This window comes from Vulpes vulpes, chromosome X, assembly GCF_048418805.1.
Source record: "Vulpes vulpes isolate BD-2025 chromosome X, VulVul3, whole genome shotgun sequence".
Lineage (NCBI taxonomy): Eukaryota > Metazoa > Chordata > Mammalia > Carnivora > Canidae > Vulpes > Vulpes vulpes.
In genome coordinates, this window is record NC_132796.1 from 121877212 (window position 1) to 121896341 (window position 19130).

Below are 19130 nucleotides of genomic sequence, written 5' to 3' on the forward strand. Positions count from 1 at the left end.
CGGCCCTCCGGGGCGGGGCTGCGGAGCCTTGTGACGCAGCGCGCGGCCGGGGGGCGGGGCCCGAGGCGCCCAGCCCGCCCTCTTCCGCTGCGGCCGTGGGAATGGAAACATCTGCCCCACGTGCCGGAAGCCAGCCTGCGGCGATGACGGCGCGCCGCTCCGCGTCCTACCGCGCCGAAGCCCCGCGGGTGTCATCGCGAGACGGGCTCGCCGACATGGCCGCGTCCAGTCAAGGTAAGGGCGGGCGCGCGCAGCGCCGGCGCCGCGGGGAGCCGCCTTCCTCAGCTCCGGAAGGGGACGGGCTCCGCGCCCGCGGGTCCCGGCGGAGCCTCCCCGCGAGCGGAGGGCGCCTGGGCGGGGAGGGCGCCCCGGGCTCCCCCTGACCCCGCCGCCCCCCGGATCCGGCCAAGGTCAGGCGCCGGGCGGGGACCGAGCGGCCCCGGGGTGTTGGCTCGGGTCGGGCGCGGTCGGCCTTCCGGCGCCGCCCCGAGCGGCGCGAGCCCGGAGACGTGCCGTCCCCGTAGTCGGCAGCGCCGGGCGCGCCCACAGCGAGGCGGCGTCTTTGACACCGGGCCGGCCTCGCTCTGTGCGCAAAGGAGCCTCCTCTTCGCTACTGATGGTTTGGAAAGACTAATACGCATGGAGTCGTACTTGTTGAGTTGGTTTTGTATTTATTTCCTCCGCGCGAAGGCACATTCCCTATAATAAAATACACAGAGGAGCAGGACTTTGAATCATGCTTCTTACTCTGCTGACCACCCTGCCTCAGGTTCTACTCAATTCAGTGCTGCTTCGCGAGATCCCGTTGCCCAACGCAGCCACCATGGAAAACCCGAGTATATAAACGTAAAATTACACGGATTATGTTCAAAACAAAGGCAGTGGAGGTATTCAGAATTCACCACTTGCTCATTATTCGCTACTGTTCACTGTTATCGATGCTCTTGACGTGATTTACATGTATTGCGTCGATGTGATGGAAATGACAGTGTGGTATGCTTCCGTGCATCTCTCTCCAACCCTGGGTGCACTGATGTCACAGTTCCATGATGTCACACTCAGGGAGACTGAATGCAACGTGCAAATTGATATACACTGCAGATGACCCCCAGCTGGTTGTTCAACACTGGCACCCCCACCGAATTGAAGTGATTAAGGGATTGGAGTCCACAATGATTATTTTCCTGCAGACCACACTGCCGTCATTCACCTAAAATATGGAAGTTGATTAGATACTTGCTCCTAGGAAATGGTTGTGAGAGAACTTTGAGGTCGGCATCATGAATTTCGATCTTTATCATAGTGATGATCACGTAATCCTGTGGTCATTTATTTTGTGGACTCATAAGCAAGACTAACGACTGCTCTACATAGTGGTTTACACAATTTGTTCAATGACTAAATGAACTTGAACTAAAGGCCTCTGATTTTATCCCTCTTTTGACTGGAGCCTCCTATTGAGCTGAGGGGCCTGGTAAAATTATATTAAAACAAAACTCAGGGTCGCCTCGATTGCTTCATGGGACTCTTGGTTTCAGCTCAGGTGGTGATCTCAGCGTCGTAAGATCTATCCCCACATGGGGCTCCACACTGGGTGGAGAGTCTGCTTCAGATTCTTTCCCCTTCCCCCCACCTCCAAAATAAATAAATCTTGTTTTTTAAAGACTTTATTTATTTGACAGAGACAGCATGCACAAGCAGGGGGAGCAGCAGAGGGAGAGGGAGAAGCAGAAGAAGAGGAAGAGCAGACTCCTCACTCAGCAGGGAGCCCAATGGGATGCAGGTCTCAATCCCAGGACCCTGAGATCATGACCTGAGCTGAAAGTAGATACTTAACCAACTGAGCCACCCAGGCGCCCTAAAATTAATAGATGTTTTTTTAAAAAAAACCCTCAAAACTCATTCTTGGTGTTTTTTTTTTTTTTTCGTTCTTGTTTTCAGTGATATTCTTTAACTCCGAGAGAATTTCTTCAACACAGCAGTAATGTTTTACTGTTCTTTTGTACTGGTATCTAATGTTACATTCAGAAGATACTTTTTATGCAACTACTTGTAAAAACATAGAAGACCTTGTTCCTCAAACATCCATATTTTGGTTCTGTTAAATTGGAATCTATGATCCATCTTGAATTCTATTTTCTGTATGATCTAACTAGGGATCATAGCCTTTTATTTTTTTTATTACAAATACCCAATAGTTCTAACAATTTTTTGAAATGGCTCTTTCCCTATTAAATTACCTTGATGCCATGTTATTGAAAATTGAATGACTATGTGTACATCTACTTGTGGACTCTGTATTCTCTCCCATTCATATATGTGTGTCAGTTCTACACTGTCCAACATGCTAGCTTTATAAGTCTTGTTGTGAGGGAGCTGTATTCCACTGTAGCTTTACAGGAAGTCTTGAAAGTCCTTGAACTTTGTTCTTTGGGGGGGGTTACATTTTATTTATATATTTATTTTAGAGAGACACAGAGCAGAAGCATGTGAGCAGGTAGGTGAGGTGAAGGAGCAAGGGGGAAAGAATCCCAAGCAGGCTCGTCACCGAGCACAGAGCCCTCCCCGGGGCTGAATCTCACAACCCTAAGACCAGGACCTAAGCTGAAACCAAGAGTCAGACACTTAAGTGACTGGGCCACCCAGGGGCCCCAAACTTTGTTCTTTTTTATTCCCCAAAATTGTTTTGATGCTTGTGGCACATTGTATTATCCTAAATGATCACAACAATCTCTCTCAGTCCACTGGCTCTTTCCTCAGTGAGACGTTGACACCCCTCCCACTCAGTGATGGGGTCTATATATTCCCTCTTGAATCCGTGTGGGAATGTGTGACTGCTTCTACTGAACGTGGTGGAAGTAACACGACTTGGCTTCTGGGGCCAGGTGTTAAATAATGAACACAGCTTGTGCCTGGCCTTCAGTCTCCTTCACTCCCCGGTTTCTCGCTGCCTCCCTTGGGGACGCACCCTGCAGCCTAGGAGCATGCTAGAAGGAAGTCTGAATGAGCCCACGTAGAGAGGCAGCCTGAACATATGTTGGGGATGATTCCAGATCTTTGACCTGTAAGTCTTCCAGCTGAATCCTCAGAGTTCACGGAATAGGGATGGACTGTAATGCCATATCCCGTTGGAATCCTGAGCCACGGAGTCCAAGAACATAATAAATGATTGCTTGGCTCCATGAAGTTTTGGGGTGATTTGCCATCATCGCTGGGAACACTATTCTAGGTAGGCCTTCGCATCTCCATATACATTTTAGAACCAGCTTGTCAGTTTCTAGATAAAGACCTCCTTTTAGACCCGGATGGCATGAAGTCTGTAGCTGGATACGGGGACAATGAACATCTTAAAAATACTGCCTTGCAAGAGAAAGTATGCATCTCCATTAATTTCAGTCATCTTCCCTCTCTGCGGTGTTTTGTTTACAGTGGAGAGGTTTTGTGCATCATTCTTTAAATTTATCCCTACATTGTCTTCCCGCAGGGAAAGGGATCAGACATCTTGTTGACTCTTTTTCCTTTCTTGGGCAATCACTTAACCTCTGAGCCTCCATTTCTTAATTATAAAGTGGGGATAATAAATAGTACCTTGTTTTGTACCTACTATGTTCCGTGGATTTAATTAGGTATACATGTTTATTGCTTAGCACATTGCCTGGTAAATAGTAACAGCTCAATTAAACATTACTTTCTATCTTTATTATCAGTGGAGATCCATATAGTGGTAAGAATTTGTGGGCTAAATGGTATTGAGATATTTACTCTTGAGAAGGAGACACAAATAAAGAAAATCCATTTCGTTTAGGATACGTTATTATTACTGTGAGGTTTTTGTACATCCATTGCTTGTTTTTAAATTTGAGAGAAAAACCCGGAGTACTAATTCTAAACTGTCCACTTATTTTTTTTCTAAGATAGGTATTATTTGTTGATTTTAGAAGTTGCTAGCCACAATTTCAGAGTTATTTTGCCATTTGAAATAAAATGATATTTGCAGGTTCTTCAATACCCATTTCCTTAAAATTCTCTTATTCTGGTTAAGAATTGTGATTCATTATAAATCTAAGTATTTTCTTATTCAGTATCTCAATTCTTGTAGGAAACTTTGAGGGAAAATTTGAGTCACTGGACCTTGCAGAATTTGCTAAAAAGCAGCCATGGTGGCGCAAGCTGTTTGGGCAGGAATCTGGGCCCTCAGCTGAAAAATATAGCGTGGCAACGCAGCTGTTAATTGGAGGTGTCACTGGATGGTAAGTGATGAGAAAGAATGTCTAGTGTCTTTTTTTTGTGCCTGATTTAGTATTGCAGTTACAGGAACCATCTCCTTAACTAATGAGAACATGTTGACTTCTGTGCAATTGATCACTTCATGTGTGGCATTCACCTAAACATAGTGTCTATCATATGCCAGGCTCTATTTTGAGTATTTATATATTTCATTTCCTTCTCACAACAACTCTGAAATTGGTACTGGTATTGTGTATCCTCATTTTTCTTCCAGTTTCATTGAAAAATAAATACACATCACTGTATAAGTTTAAGGTATACTGCATGATGGTTTGATTTATGTATGTTGTGAAATGGTTACCACAGTAGGGTTAGTGAACATTCATCATGTCATACACATACAATAAACAGAGAGGAAAATAGTTTTCTTCTTGTGATGAGAACTCTCAGCATCTACTCTCCTAAGCATTTTCGTAACATTGTACATTACCTCTCTAAAACTTACTTCTAAGTGGAGGTTTGTACCTTTTGACCACCTTCATCCAATTCCTGCTAACCCAACCCCGTGCCTCCAGTAACCACAAGTTTGATCACTTTTCTATGAGGTTTGTGTTTGTTTGTTTTAGATTGTGTATATCTGAGATCATATAGTATTTGTCTGTCTTTGACTTACCTCACTCAGCATAATGTCCTCAAGAGCAATCCATGTTGTCACAAATGGTAGGATTTCGTTTTTTATGGCTGAATAGTATTACATTGTGTGTGTGCTCTGTGTGTGTATATATGTCCTGTTTATCCGTTCATCCATTGATGAACGTTTAGGTTGTTTCCATTACTTGGCTGTTGTAAATAGTGCTGCAGTGAATGTGGGGGTGCAGACATCTTTTTGAATTAGTGCTTTTATTTCCTTTAGATACATATTCCCTGAGGTGGAATTGCCGGATCCTATTCTAGTTCTACATCTTATTTTTTGAGGCACCTCCGTATCGTTCTCCACAATGGCTGTACTAATTTATAGCTCCGCTAAGAGTATACAAGCGTTCATCTTTCTCTACATTGAGAGATAGAGAATACAAATAACACAAATATCTTAGTATTTAATAGATATTTCCTTCTCACAACAACTCGGAAATTAGCACTGTAATTGTTCTCATAGGAACTAAAGCTCAATAGGCCCGGGGCCACATAGCTAGGAAGTGGTATAACTAGGAGCTAGCCACTTACTAGCCACGTCACAGGATAACTTCCTCAATGTGACACAGCTTATGGCTTCATTTGTCATAAATTCAAAAAGTTTAATAGCAAATTTAGTCAGGGATATATAATACATCAATATCATCTCTACTTTTTATATTTAGAAATGTTGGGGATCCCTGGGTGGCTCAGCAGTTTGGCGCCTGCCTTTAGCCCAGGGCATGATCCTGGAGACCCGGGATCGAGTCCTGCATCAGGCTCCCTGCATGGAGCCTGCTTCTCCTCTGTGTCTCTACCTCTCTCTCTCTCTCTGTGTCTCTCATGAATAAATAAATAAAATCTTAAAAAAAAGAAATGTTATTGTACAAGATAATATAAATACAGAACAGTACATATGATATGTGTACGTTCTGATGAATACATATAGAGCAAACACCTATGTAACAAGTGCTCAGGTTTAAAACGTGACTAGCACCCCAAAAACTCTAGAGATCAGTGCTACACTTACTGTCATGCAGTTATTTCTTTGCTTTTCTATGTGATTTTAACACCAATCTTATCAGTGTATAATATACCGTAGTTTAAAATATATATATACTGTAGTTTATCTGCTTTTCAACTTTAAATAAATAAAATCATGTGTATTCTTGAATCTTGCCTTTTTGCTCAGTTTGTTTTGTGTGTAGTTATAGTTTCTTTGTTTTCTTTCATATGTACAATTCCACTGTGTGAACATACCACAGTATTTTTTTTAAAGATTTATTTATTTATCATAGAGAGAGAGAAAGGCAGAGACACAGGAGGAGGGAGAGGCAGGCTCCATGCTGGGAGCCCGACGTGGGACTTGATCCCAGGTCTCCAGGATCATGCCCTGGGCCAAAGGCAGGCGCCAAACTGCTGAGCCACCCAGGGATCCCCCCACAGTATTTTTATCTGGGTGATGACTGACATTTGAGTTGATTCAGTGTTTGGCTAAACAGTGCTGATATGAACACTCTGTCTAAATTTCCTGGTGTGTATATATGCATTTTTAAAAAAGATTTTATTTATTTATTCATGAGAGACAGAGAGAGAGAGGCAGAGACACGGGCAGAGGGAGAAGCAGCCTCCATGCAAGGAGCCCGACGTGGGACTCAACCCCGGGACTCCAGGATCAGGCTCTGGGCTGAAGGCGGCACTACACCACTGAGCTACCCAGGCTGCCCTATATGCATATTTTGGATGGTCTATGCCTAGGAGTGGAATTACTAGGTCATGGGATAGAAGTACATTCGGCTTTGCTGGGTAATGTCAAAGTGCTATCCAGAAGTGACTGTGACACTTTACCTTCCCAGCAACAAGGATTGGGAGTTCTCATGCTCTCCAGTCTTGTATGCACTTGATACTGCCAGACTGAGATTTTTGCAGTACCTCACATGGTTTCCATTTATATTTCCCTATGTAGTGGTGACATTGAGTAACTTTTACATATGCTTCTTGACCATTTTGGATCTCTTCTTTGATAAAGTCTCATTTTCAATCTTTCGTGATTTTTCTCTTAAGTTGTCATCCCTTTTTGAATGCCTGGGTGGCTCAGTTGGTTAAACGTCTGCCTTCGGCTCAGGTCCATGGTCTCAGGGTCCTGGGATCAAGTCCTGCATTGGGCGCCCTGCTCAGTGGGGAGCCTGCTTCTCCCTCTCCCTCTGCTGCTGCTCCCCATGCTCAGCCTTGCTCTCTTGCACTCATGTGCGCTCTCTCTCTCTCTCAAATAAATAAATAAAATCTTAAAAAAATAAAGTATACAATTTGATGAATTTTGATATATGCACACCAGTAAATCACCACCACAATCAAGGTATTGAACCCATCCATCACTCTAAAAGCTGCTTTGTACCTCTCCATAATCCCTGTAGTGCCCCCACCAACCTGCATTCTATCACTATAGATTACTTTGCATCCTCTAGAATCATACATAAAAGGAATTATACGGTGTGTGTTCTTTTTTGTCTGACTGCTTTCTTTTGCTTAGCATACTAATTTTCAGGTTCATCTGTGCTTTTTTTTTAAAATTAGTAGTTCATTCCTTTTCATTGCTCAGTAGTAGTTCATTGTGTGGATGAACCATTTTGTTTATCCATTTACCTTTGCTGAACCCTGGTTTGTTTCCACTTTGGGGCTACAGCTGCTACAGACATTTGTGAACAAGTCTGTGTGAACATAGGCTCTCATTTCTGTTGCATAAATGCCTAGGGATAGCATGGGTGGGGATTATAGGTGGGATGCTTTCACTTAAGAACCTGCCAGACACTTTTCTAAAATGCCTATACCATCTTATACCTCTACCAGCAGTGTGTGAATGTTCCAGTAGCTCCACATCCTCACTAACACTTGGGCGTTATGCCTTTTTGATTACAACCATCCTGGTGGGTGTAAACTGGTAGCTCACTGTGGTTTTAATTTGTATTTCCCTAATGATTAATGATATTAGCATCTTTTCATGGGCTTATTTTTGCCATCCACGTATCTTTGATGAGGAATCTGTTCAAGTCTTTTCTCCATATTGTTACTGGGATATTGGCTTTCTCATTACAGAGTCACAAGAGTTCTTTATATGTTCCAGATACGAGTTTTATATCGGATTTGTGATTTGCAAATACATTCTTTTGCTCTGTGGCTTTGTAGTCTCTTAACAATAAAGAACAGAAGTTCTTAACCTTGAAATGTAATTTATCAACTTGTTTTTTTTCTAGCTCTAGCTTTTGGTTTAATGTCTGAGAATATTTTCCTAACCTAGGATCACTAAGATTTTCTTTTATGTTTTCTTCCAGAGGGTATTTAGGTTTAGATTTTTCATTAGGTCCATGATTCATTTTGATTTACTTTTTGTGTATGTTGCAAGGTAAGGAATCCAAGTTCTTGTTTGCATATGACATCTAATTATTCCCACATGGTTTGATGAATAGACATCCTGCTCTACACTGAATTGCTTTTGCACCTGTGTCAAAAATCGATTGACTATATGTTTCTGAACTTTGTTTTTTTTATTTTATTTTTGAACTTTGTTTTCAAGCTTTTTATTTTCAAGTGATCTCTATCCCCAGCATGGAGCTCAAAACTCATGACCTCATGACCCTGAGAACAAGGGTCACATACTCTTCCGACTGAGCCACTGTACTCCTGTTTCTGAATTCTTTAGGGTTTTTTTTTTTTTTTAAGTATTTTTATTTTTTTAAGTAGGCTCCATGCCCAGCGTGGAGCCAAATGTGGGGCTTAAACCCACAACCCTGAGATCAAGACCTGAGCTGGGATCAAGAGTCAGATACTTAACCAACTGAGCCACCCAGGTGCCCCTGCAGTTTTTATTAGTGGATTTGTCAGTCTTTGTGCTTAGTATCACACTGTTTTGATCACTGTTACTCTATAATAAGTCATGAAATCAGATAAATCTTATACCTTTGTTCTTTTTCAAAGTCGATTTGACTATTCTGGGTTCACAGCATTCTCATACAAATTTTAGAATAAGCTTGCTGCCAATTCCAATAAAAACCTGATGAGATTTTGATTAGGATTGCATTGATCCATAAACCATGTTTAGGTTTCTTTTAAGTATTCTCAGCAATTTTTTATGGGTCTTGCATATCTTATTTTTGATATTATTGTAAATGATATATTTTTTTTGAATGTAAATGGTATTTTTAAATTTCAATTTCTAATTGTTCATTACTCATATATAGAAACACAATTGAGGTTTGTATATTCCTCTTTTATACTGCGATCTTGCCAGAGTCCCTTACTAGTTTGCAGAGTTTGGCGGTCCATTCATTCTTGCCAATTTCCTAGGGGGATATTTGCCTTTATGCTTTTCCCACTTGAGCTCCACTATGTAGCTGGAGTCCTCTTTTAAGAGTGCACCCTGAAAGTTTTAAGGAATTTTCCCAAGACCACAAAATTAGTAAGTGGTAGAGACAAGATTTGAATCAGGGTCTTTCTGAGTTCAGAGCCTCTGCTCTCTGCTTGGCGAATCATCCGACAGTAAGATCTGAACATTGTGAGAAGCGCATGGTCATGTGTATTTGACAGCCTGTCAACTTGTCTGACATTGGTTTGGTTTTTGTAGGTGCACGGGTTTCATATTCCAGAAGGTTGGAAAGTTGGCTGCAACAGCTGTAGGAGGTGGATTTTTTCTCCTTCAGGTTCGTATGCAAAATATTCCTAGGTGTTTGGAAATCCCCCTTGCCCGTTAGGAGTGTGGTTTGAGGAGCTATAATACAGGCTTGGCGGTATTACACTAGAATAGCCTTTGCACTTATCTTCAGTGCACTATTTGAAATGCCGGTGACCATTTGAATCAAACTTCATCAGTTCAATCAGTCACATTTTGTTCTATCATCTATAACATGGGGACATAGTACATATTCCTATGATAGCTCCCTCACAGGGTCTTTAAGACCAGTTGAAATATTAAGTATGATTCCACAAATACGAAGTGTACTGCATGTACAAGTGCCCTGTGATACGATTTATTTGACAGAGGGGACATCGATCCCAGAGCACTCAGTGAGAAATGAGGACTAAATGACAGTCCAGTCCGATGTCCTCTCTTGTCCTCTCGGCCCAGAGTTGATTTCAGGACTACTCGATACAGTTCTCTGAGGCCGCACTGTAGTATTGCTTTGCAAACTTGACTCCACGTTGGAATCACCTAAGGAGTTTTACAAAACAGTAACGCTCGGAGCCCGCCGCATCCCCCTCCCCACCTGATGTCATAGGTGGAAGGTGTGCTTGCACATCTAAGTATTTTTAAACTCTTGAGGTGATTCTAACGTGGAGCAGAGTTTGAGAAGCACTGCTCTGTAGGAGCCATAATTCATTGAATTGTGCCACAGTCTCCCAACCCCTCGGCCTTGGTCTCCTACAGTTGACAGCCTTCCTTTTAGCGGGGTAGTGCTACCTCTGAACCGCAGGGGAAAGTTCATTGTGTGCAAGGAGAAGGCTGGTGACTGGCAGCCGGGGCAGTGGCCAGGGCTGGGGCAAGTTGGGTATCCTATTGCCACACAACAAATTCCCGCAAACCCTAGTGCTCGAAATAACCGTCATTTAATCACTTCTCACAGTTTGTGTGGGTCAGGAATTTGGGGAGGGAAGGGTGGGTGCCTGTGGCTGCAGGTGTCATGCAGTTGCAGGCAGGAGGTGGTGGAGTTGGGTAAGCAGAGCAGGCTGGGGCAGGTCTGGGCCTCTCTCTGTCTCTCGGGGTGGGGGCGGTCAGACTCCCTGCAAGGCGAGGGCCCCCTGCCACCTTTCCCTCGCCTTCCTCTCAGCCCTTCGGGCACAAGTGCAGTGGCAGCTGTGTCGCCAGCAGACCCGCAGTCAGTCCTCTATCCCTGCGCTTTTCTCTGCAGCCTGCTCCAGGTTTGTTTTTGTAAGTATCTTCATGTGGCTTTGAAATATCTTTTTTTCTTTCACCTTCAACTTTTTTCACTTGACGTTTAATTGACACACAACACTAGTTCCAGGAGTACAGCGTGGTGTTTCAGTATTTATAGGCGGTACAAAGGTCTGCACCTGAGTGTACCCTCCGTTTCTTTGGGGGCCCTGTCTGACGGAAGCAGTCGGTACTGCAAGAGTCCCCAGTGGGATTCTGGGATTGCATGAGTCAGATAACCGGGGAGGACAGGGATGTCTCCTTGCTAGGGGAGGTGGGCAGGACGCGGGGAGTCAGTGCTGTGTCCTCACGCTGTTGGTCACCAGAGGGATGAGGGTGAGGCCTGCTGTCATTGATGTGGGGATCCAGTTTCCTTTCTTTCATACTCATAATTGTCTTCCTTTCCTCAATATTTGTAGTGTGTCAGTTGTCACAGATTAACCCGTATATGGCTGGTTCTGATTCTAGTTTCTCTATTCTGTTTCACTGGTCAACTTCCAACGTTTACTAAGGCTGGACAGTCAGTGACAGATGTTCTTCCCCACGCCCTTCGGGAGTGCTATGGCTGATTTTATGCTTTTAGCTTGTCCATATACATTTTATTTTATTTTTTTTTTGTCCATATACATTTTAGAACAAGTTTGTTAATTATTTTCAAAAGCTGTGTTAAAATTTTCATTGGAATTGCATGGGAGCCATATAGGTAAATGTGGGAAGAATCAGTATCCTGAATGATGAATCATCTGTGAACACATGCTTTCTCTCCATTTATTTAGGTCTTCATTGTCTTTCTGTAGACTTTACAATTTTTTTTTTCTTATACATCTTCTACACCTGTGCCTTGGTTTCATTCCTAGATACCTTATGCCTTCACTTACACTGTGGCTTTCCTTGGCCACGCACCCTCAGCCCCAAGCCAGTCTTCCAGTTGGACTCAGAATGATACAACTCCTAATGTGGAACATCTTTTCTTTTTTTTGGAACATCTTTTCATACGCTTCCTTGCTGTCCACATACGTGTGTATTCAGGTCTTTGCCTGTTTTTTAAATTGGGTTATCTGTTTCTGTACTTTTTATTTTGTCCCATTAATCTGTGGGTCTGTCCCTTCTTCAGTATCCCACTGTCATCTTGATTGCTGTAGCATCATAGGAAATCCTAAAATCAGGCACTATGATACCTCCAAGAGTGTTCTTTTTCAAAATCATTTTGGCTCTTCTAGTTCTTTTGCCTTTCCATGCAAAAAGAACCAGCTTGTTTATTTATCTGCAGAGCATCTTGCTGGGGTTGGGATTGCAGGAACTTCATAGCTCAACTTGGAAAGAATTGGACATCATTTCAAGTCTTCATTTCCATATACAGGGCCCATCTCTCCATTTATTTGTACTTTAAATTCTTCACCATTTTGTGGTTTTCAGCATGCAGATTCTATATGATTTTTGTTTAGATTTCTATCCAGTATTTAATACTTTTACAGCTATAGTAAATCATGAATTTTATTTCCATTTCCAGTTGCTTTAATTGCTAGCAGAAACAATACAACTGATTTTGTATGTTGATCTTATGTTCTGCAACCTTGCTAAACTCACTTTTTTTTTTTTTTTGGCAAATGAGGCAGTTTATTAGCCTAGCATTTGTTGCAATACTTCTTTTTTTTTTTTTTTTTTTTTTTTTTTTTTTAAAGATTTTATTTATTTATTCATGAGAGACACAGAGGCAGAGGCACACGCAGAGGAAGAAGCAAGCTCCCCACAAGGAGCCCGATGTGGGACTCAATCCCGGATCCCGGGATCACACCCTGAGCTGAAGGCAGACCCTCAACCACTGAGCCACCCAGGCATCCCTGTTGCAATACTTCTTATTGGCAGCTGCCAGCTGTCTAGCAGTTCTGGTCTTTTCCCACCATTTGCAGCCCCTCTAGGGGACCACGCTCTTGAAGCTTCTGCTGAATGGCTAGCAATGAGCCCATTTCTCTGACGTCTCCCATAGATCTTGGTCATTGGAGGCGACCCCAGCGCCACCCCAGAGATACAGATGCCGTGCTGGGGAAGCAGCTCGTGTATACAGCCAGTTCTCATCGTAGGGAGCAAGCTCTTTATGCTTAGCCAGCTTCACAGTGTCCACTCATTCGCTCGGAAGCTGAACATCCTAGACATTTTGACAAAGGCTCCAGAGCTCTGACAAACTCCTGTTGGCTCATGTCTTTCACAGTAACTCCAGGTATCATGTGGCCTCCGTGCTGCCAGCCTGAACTCAGTTTTTAGATGTAGGAGTTCTTGTTCGTTTTTTGGTTGGATTCTTTGAAATTATGTAGACAGACGTGTCTACGAATAGCAGCAGTTTGGCTCCTTCCTTTCTGATCTGGAGAAGAATCACACTTTTTATGAGTATTAATGTTTTGTTCATTACCTGTATTGCAAATAGTTCCTCCAGCCTGGTTTGGGTGACTGATTAGTAGGTGGTGCCATTAACTAAAATAGAGACTAGAAGAAGAGCAACAATGCAGGAAGAGATCAAAGAGAGAGAAGTCTCGGTTTTACATATTTTGAGAAATCCAGCTAGATGTGACTTAACCAAAACTTCGGTGGAGAGAAGTGATATTGATGAAAGATTGATTGATGGGCTGTGGTGACTCTTTATTCCATCAGAAGACAACATACCCAGATCAGTTTGCTCCTATTCACACATTCTCATTGAAATTGTTTTCACTGAGTTTTACTTTGTGCCAAAGTGCCTGCTGTCTCCACGGAGGGAACGGGGCATGCTCTAGACATATATTCGGATGTGTTTCTCTCAGCACCTCTTACATGAAGTTCCTCATGAGAAACCTCTGGAGCCATGTTCTAGAAGATTTCTTTCTGAGTCAACAGTGATTAAGTCGGCTATAACTTTGTCATGTTTCTTCACTTTACATCTTGACTTTCAATTCTGATTTTCTTTTTACCAATTTATATTTTTAAGATAACTTAAAACTTTGTAGATGGAGATAAGGGTATAAATAAGAGTAAAAGAATTGCCAACAGTCATTGAAGGCCAGTCTGTTGATCCGGCTTCAGGCATAGAGCCTTGCGTGTTGGGTGGATACTGAGTACATGTGAACTGAATATCATTGTCATGCAGTGAGCTGGATGGCAAATGTCTTAAAAAATGGAAAGTCAGAATGGTTTTTGATGATGTGCTTCAGTGATCAATCCTAAAGAACTGTGTTTATTATCTTTGGCTATCATCGTTGAAACTGTAGCTTGCAAACCATACTGGTTACATCAAGGTTGACTGGCAGCGAGTGGAGAAGGACATGAAGAAAGCCAAGGAGCAGCTGAAGATCCGTAAGAGCAGCCAGATACCTACGGAGGTCAAAAGCAAAGCAGAGGAGGTGAGTGTTGTTTTGTTCATCTGCAGTGTGAAAAGACTGGACAACGGGGTAGACGGAGCAGAATGTCAGCCGTGAATGGCATCTCTTCATCCTAGGAGGCAGTCTTTTAAAGCTGGGTGATTGAAGTGTTGGTGACTCTTATCAGGCAGTGATATATGTAAATGATATGTTTATGAATGAATGTAAAATGAATGAATGCTATGTTTACATATGTGGATTGGTCATGTCTGGAATCAGTCCTTGCAGCAAGTGAAGTGTAGATGGTTTGAAGTCATACTTTGTCTCCTTGCACACTCTTCTCTGAAATGTCCATCCTTTACACGCACACATAACTGGCAGGAATATGTAGCTCAGAGGTTTGCAACTTTTTTTTTTTTTTTGTAAAGGACCGGATGATAAATATTTCCAGGTTTGTAGGCCCTGGGGTCTCGGTCACAGCTACTGAACTCCACCATGTATCATGAAAATAGGCATACACGGTATGTAGACAAGTGGGTGTGGCTGTGTTGCAGCGAAGCTTTATTTAAAAATGACAGCAGGCTGGATTTGGTTTTCAGGCTATAGTTTGCTGACCTCTAACACGCGAAAACCAGGTTAGGTTATATTGGCTGGCCCTTGGAAGGGACAGAAGAAGTCCTTCCTTTTTAAAAGGATGTATTTTGGCACTTCTTGATTGTCCCGAAGAAATAAGTACACCAAAGTGGGGAGAAGTAAAGTAGGATCAAGGTGTCAAAAAGGCACCTTGCACCTTCTAAGGCCTGGAGCAAGGGTGTTCTGGATTCACAGAGAAAACAGATGGAATAACTGCAGATGATGGATTTAGAGGTAAATCGAAACAGGCCTTGTCCTTGAAATATTGCCAAATGATGGTAACAAAACAAAACAGGTTAAACCCATAAGGACCAAGAGAACAGGAGAAAAATACCACAGGAGAAGAAATGTCAGCAAGTTTTTAGAAATTGAAAAGCAGATAGATGAGTGATGAATGACTTAGATTCGAAAATACTGAACAGGTAAGTCCACCTTGCCAGGCACATTACTGGCAGTCTCTGCAAGGAGGTGGGTGGTCCCCAAAGCTGGTCCTTTGCCCAGAGTGGAAGGTGGCATCTCCAAGGGCTCAGGGGTGCAGAGAGTCCCTCCCAGTTCCATCCACTTGTCTCAAGGTCACGGTTATAAAAGTGACATTTTTCATTTTGCCAGAACTTGACTACTCACATGTATACAGAAGTAATGCACGACTGTTGAAAACTTCTTTAATGACATGGGAAGTATGTATAATAAACAGAATAAGGTTACTGTTCCATTAGAACTAACTGTTGAGGGCCGCCCGGCTGGCTCAGCGGTTGGGCGTCCGCCTTCGGCTCAGGGCGTGATCCCGGGGTCCTGGGATCAAGTCCCGCATCGGAGCCCGCTTCTCCCTCTGCCTGTGTCTCTGCTTCTCTCTCTGTGTGTCTCTCATGATTAAATAAAATCTTAAGAAAAAGAAGAACTAACTGTTGAGTCACAGAGGGAACTTGTTATAAACTAGCCACAAGCTTTGGAATTGCTTTAATCCACAAATTTTTGTATTCCTATGCGTGGCCTGGCACCGTCACAGGCCCCAGGGATAGTGGCTGGTTCCTCCCGCCAAGCTTGGGGAGCCCCAGGGAATGAAGATGATGAATTCAGTGTTTAGCAATAAAAATCATCAGTAACTTCAGTGACAACAGTTCTGGGGGGGGATGGTGGAGTTGAAAGCCAAACTGTAACAAGTTGAGGATTGAGTAGGAAGTAAGAAAGTAAAGATAAAGAAAACAATAATTATTTCGGGATTTTGTATGATTTTCTTCATTCCTCCTGATGGTAGGTAGATGGCAAAAGATGCTACGTCAAGTAGCGAAGTGTGCAGCCCGGCGAAGTCAGAGGGCATGGAAGTGACGCAGGGAGTCCTAGGCATAGTGGGGTAGGGACGCCGGCGAGTCCCAGGAGAACGGGGTAGATTGGAGCAGGTCCGGGTGTGAGTGGCCTGTATGGTTGGGACATGGAGTTGCTGTACTCGAGTTCAAGAAATGGTTAGGCCAGGGTGCTGGATGTGTTGTCCGGTGAGGAGCTCTAAGCTGATGGTTGTCCTTGGGGTGGAGGATGGCCACGGACTTGGAGGAGAGACTTGCGAGTGAGCAGCCTCGGTTGGGAAGCAGGTGTGGAGAGAACGAAGGAGTGACCTCGGAAACGCAGGCGCCTCCGTAGCCGGCTTATTGAACGCGGCTTTACTCTTGCCCGTAGCGTCCCCGGGAACTCTGTCCTTCCCTGTTCCTGAGACAGCACGCAGGCCGACGTCTTGGCTCTCACAGACAACTGAGGACAGAATCCAAGGGGTTCCCTGTGGCCAGTCATCCAGTCAGAGTCCCATCTCGAAAACGTCTCTTGAGTTCAGTCGCGTCAAACTAGCACCCCTGCCACCATCTGGAGCCAGAGACCCAGCGAGGGGGTTGTTGGGATCGCACGGGTGATAGAGATGTGAATCGTAATAATACTATCCCTCGCAAAGTAAGCCACTCATGCTCTCTTCCGTTTCTAGGTCGTGTCATTTGTGAAGAAGAACGTTCTAGTGACTGGGGGATTTTTTGGAGGCTTTCTGCTTGGCATGGCATCCTAAGGAGGACAACTTCACTTTTGTGATTCCTGTTTTCTCCAGCCAGCGGCCTCCGCACTCTATCATAAGACGTCAAGTCTCTCCCGCTTCTCCTCTTTCTCCATGACTTCTGCCGTGGCGTATCCGAATGGCTCCTGTAGACATCTGTCGGTACAAGCTGACACGGCCCCGCTGTGAGCTTGGTGGCAACGGAAGAGCCCATAGGCGTTAGCTCTACTCCCTGCACACTCCCCACTTACTAACCTGTAGGTCAACAAAAACGTTCCTTTCCCCTCCTGTATAAGATGCGTAACAGAGCTTGGTACGCAAGATGGCTCACCTTGGAGGATGACTGGATCCTCAAAGGTTGCCCCGAACTTGATTTGGGGAAAAAAAATCGCAAACTTATAGATACCTGATGTGCTGCATGGAAAGGAACTGAATACATTTGCCTTTAAGCATGAAAGACTTGGTATCTTGGTGTCTCCTTTCTTTTTTAGTTGGTTTTAGATTACAGAAAGAGAGTTGTTTATATACTTGCTGTAAGTATCCTGACAAAATGGCAGCATAAGCCCCATCATTGAAAAATCGGAATATGGAATGAACTTGTGCTAAAGGTATATGTGTGCTGAGCTGAGGGTATTGTGTTTGGTGGGAAGGTCTTGAGGGAAACCAAGTATCATAGCTACGTCATCGGATGGTCAGACTTATGAATCATTTAGGGACATGAAGATCTTATCCAGGGACGTTTTCCAGCATCCAGCAACTTGTGGCTGTTTCCAGAGGGGTTTTTCTCATGGCAAAATAAGTGACTTTACGTAGGAGAGGTAAGAAGCTCTTGGATTTTTATTTCATGGAAAAGGCTTTAAGCTTCGAAATGGGAAGTATTATTTACCTCTTGTGAAAACTTTAGGGGTAGCCATAGCTCCTCTGGGCCAATTCTATTTCTTCATCTAGTTGGTGTGAAGTGCCTCACATTTGAGCCAGAGCTTTCAGGAGGTGGCATTCCAGGCACCCAGAATTGAGAACAGTAGCAAAAGCATGTGTGAAGTCAGTTATTTCCATCATCAAACATAATCTGCTGTCTCACATGGCCCAAACCCTTAGAATTATTGTTTAAAACAAAAGTTTGTAGACACACAGAGACATGCTGGGAACCTCGGCACATCTGGTTGTGATGGCCTGTCACCATGTGGGCAGCCTCTGCTGGAACACCTGCTTCTGGAGGGTAAGGCCCGTGTGTTTCTGTCACACCCGTGGAACTGAGCACGTAATAGGTATTCAGGATTTGTAGAATATAAGGATGACGACCTCACGTAAATGGACCCACAAAAGGGATTGATCCAAAGAATCATTTGAGACTCCGTGAGTTATGAGAATGCAGAAAACTTAGAATCAGTCACTAAACCTGCAGGTGACTTTTGCAAAACGTATGTTTTTTTAAGGGCTTCTTTTAAAATGTTTGCCTTTTACCTTACCTTGAGAGTAATGGGTTGGATTTGGAAACTGTACCTACTGATGGATGTGTGGGACTTTTTAGAATTCATCCATCTGCGTTCTTTCCCTTCTTTTAAGGCGACCTAAGTAATTTTGCCGACAATGCATATGAACCACCCCCAAATGAAAATGGTACGAGCCTCTGTGTTGTCTCTTGCATAAGGACTTAAAGATTGTTTTCAGTTTTTATTATGGAAACTTTCAAACATACCTGAACGTAGAGGAACGTACGGCGACCCTCATGTATCTATCACTCACCCGGAACGACCGTCAAATCATAGCTTGTTGATTGTTTTGAAACAGATGCAAAATGTATCCCTTCTTTATATTTCCGTTTGTATCACTGAAAGGTGAGAACTGTTTTTAAAAATCAAATATAATACACTACTATCATATCAAATAATCACAATTTCGTAATATCATCAAATATCTGGCCAGTCTTCAAAATTTCCCGTCTGTTACGTGTTTTGCATTCGCTTTGTTTGAATCAAAATCCGTATAAGGTCCACCCACGTTGCGTTCAGGCGGTCGAAGTGTCTTTCAATGCTGTGTGCTCTTACTCTTTTCCTTTGTGGGATTTTGGCCTGCCATATAGTTGTCGAAGACACTGAGTTATTCCTTAGTTTTCTCCATCCTGCTCCTGACGCCCGGGTCCCGGGCTGAGGTTCTGTATGGCAGTCAAGGCTGCGGCTCTTTAATGACGTGACCCGTGCCATTCCCCCGGAGCGCGGCCACCGGCTGCCTCTCGTGGGGTGGGAGTTGCCTTATGTGCGTCTGTTCTTTCTGGGATCGGTGGTGAGGACAACAGACGCTAGCAGCAGGTGGCTGT

At 43.6% G+C, this 19130-nt stretch overlaps 1 protein-coding gene across 1 annotated transcript; it reads left to right on the forward strand.

Moving 5' to 3' along the window:
• The first annotated feature begins 45 nt into the window (after positions 1-45).
• On the forward strand, positions 46-18701 carry FUNDC2 (FUN14 domain containing 2). Its single transcript, XM_072744590.1, has 5 exons — positions 46-234; positions 4100-4250; positions 9518-9593; positions 14062-14193; positions 16751-18701. Exons 1-5 carry the CDS (start codon positions 102-104, stop codon positions 16826-16828), a joined length of 570 nt encoding a protein of 189 aa, XP_072600691.1. The 5' UTR covers positions 46-101; the 3' UTR covers positions 16829-18701.
• Positions 18702-19130: the final 429 nt, after the last annotated feature.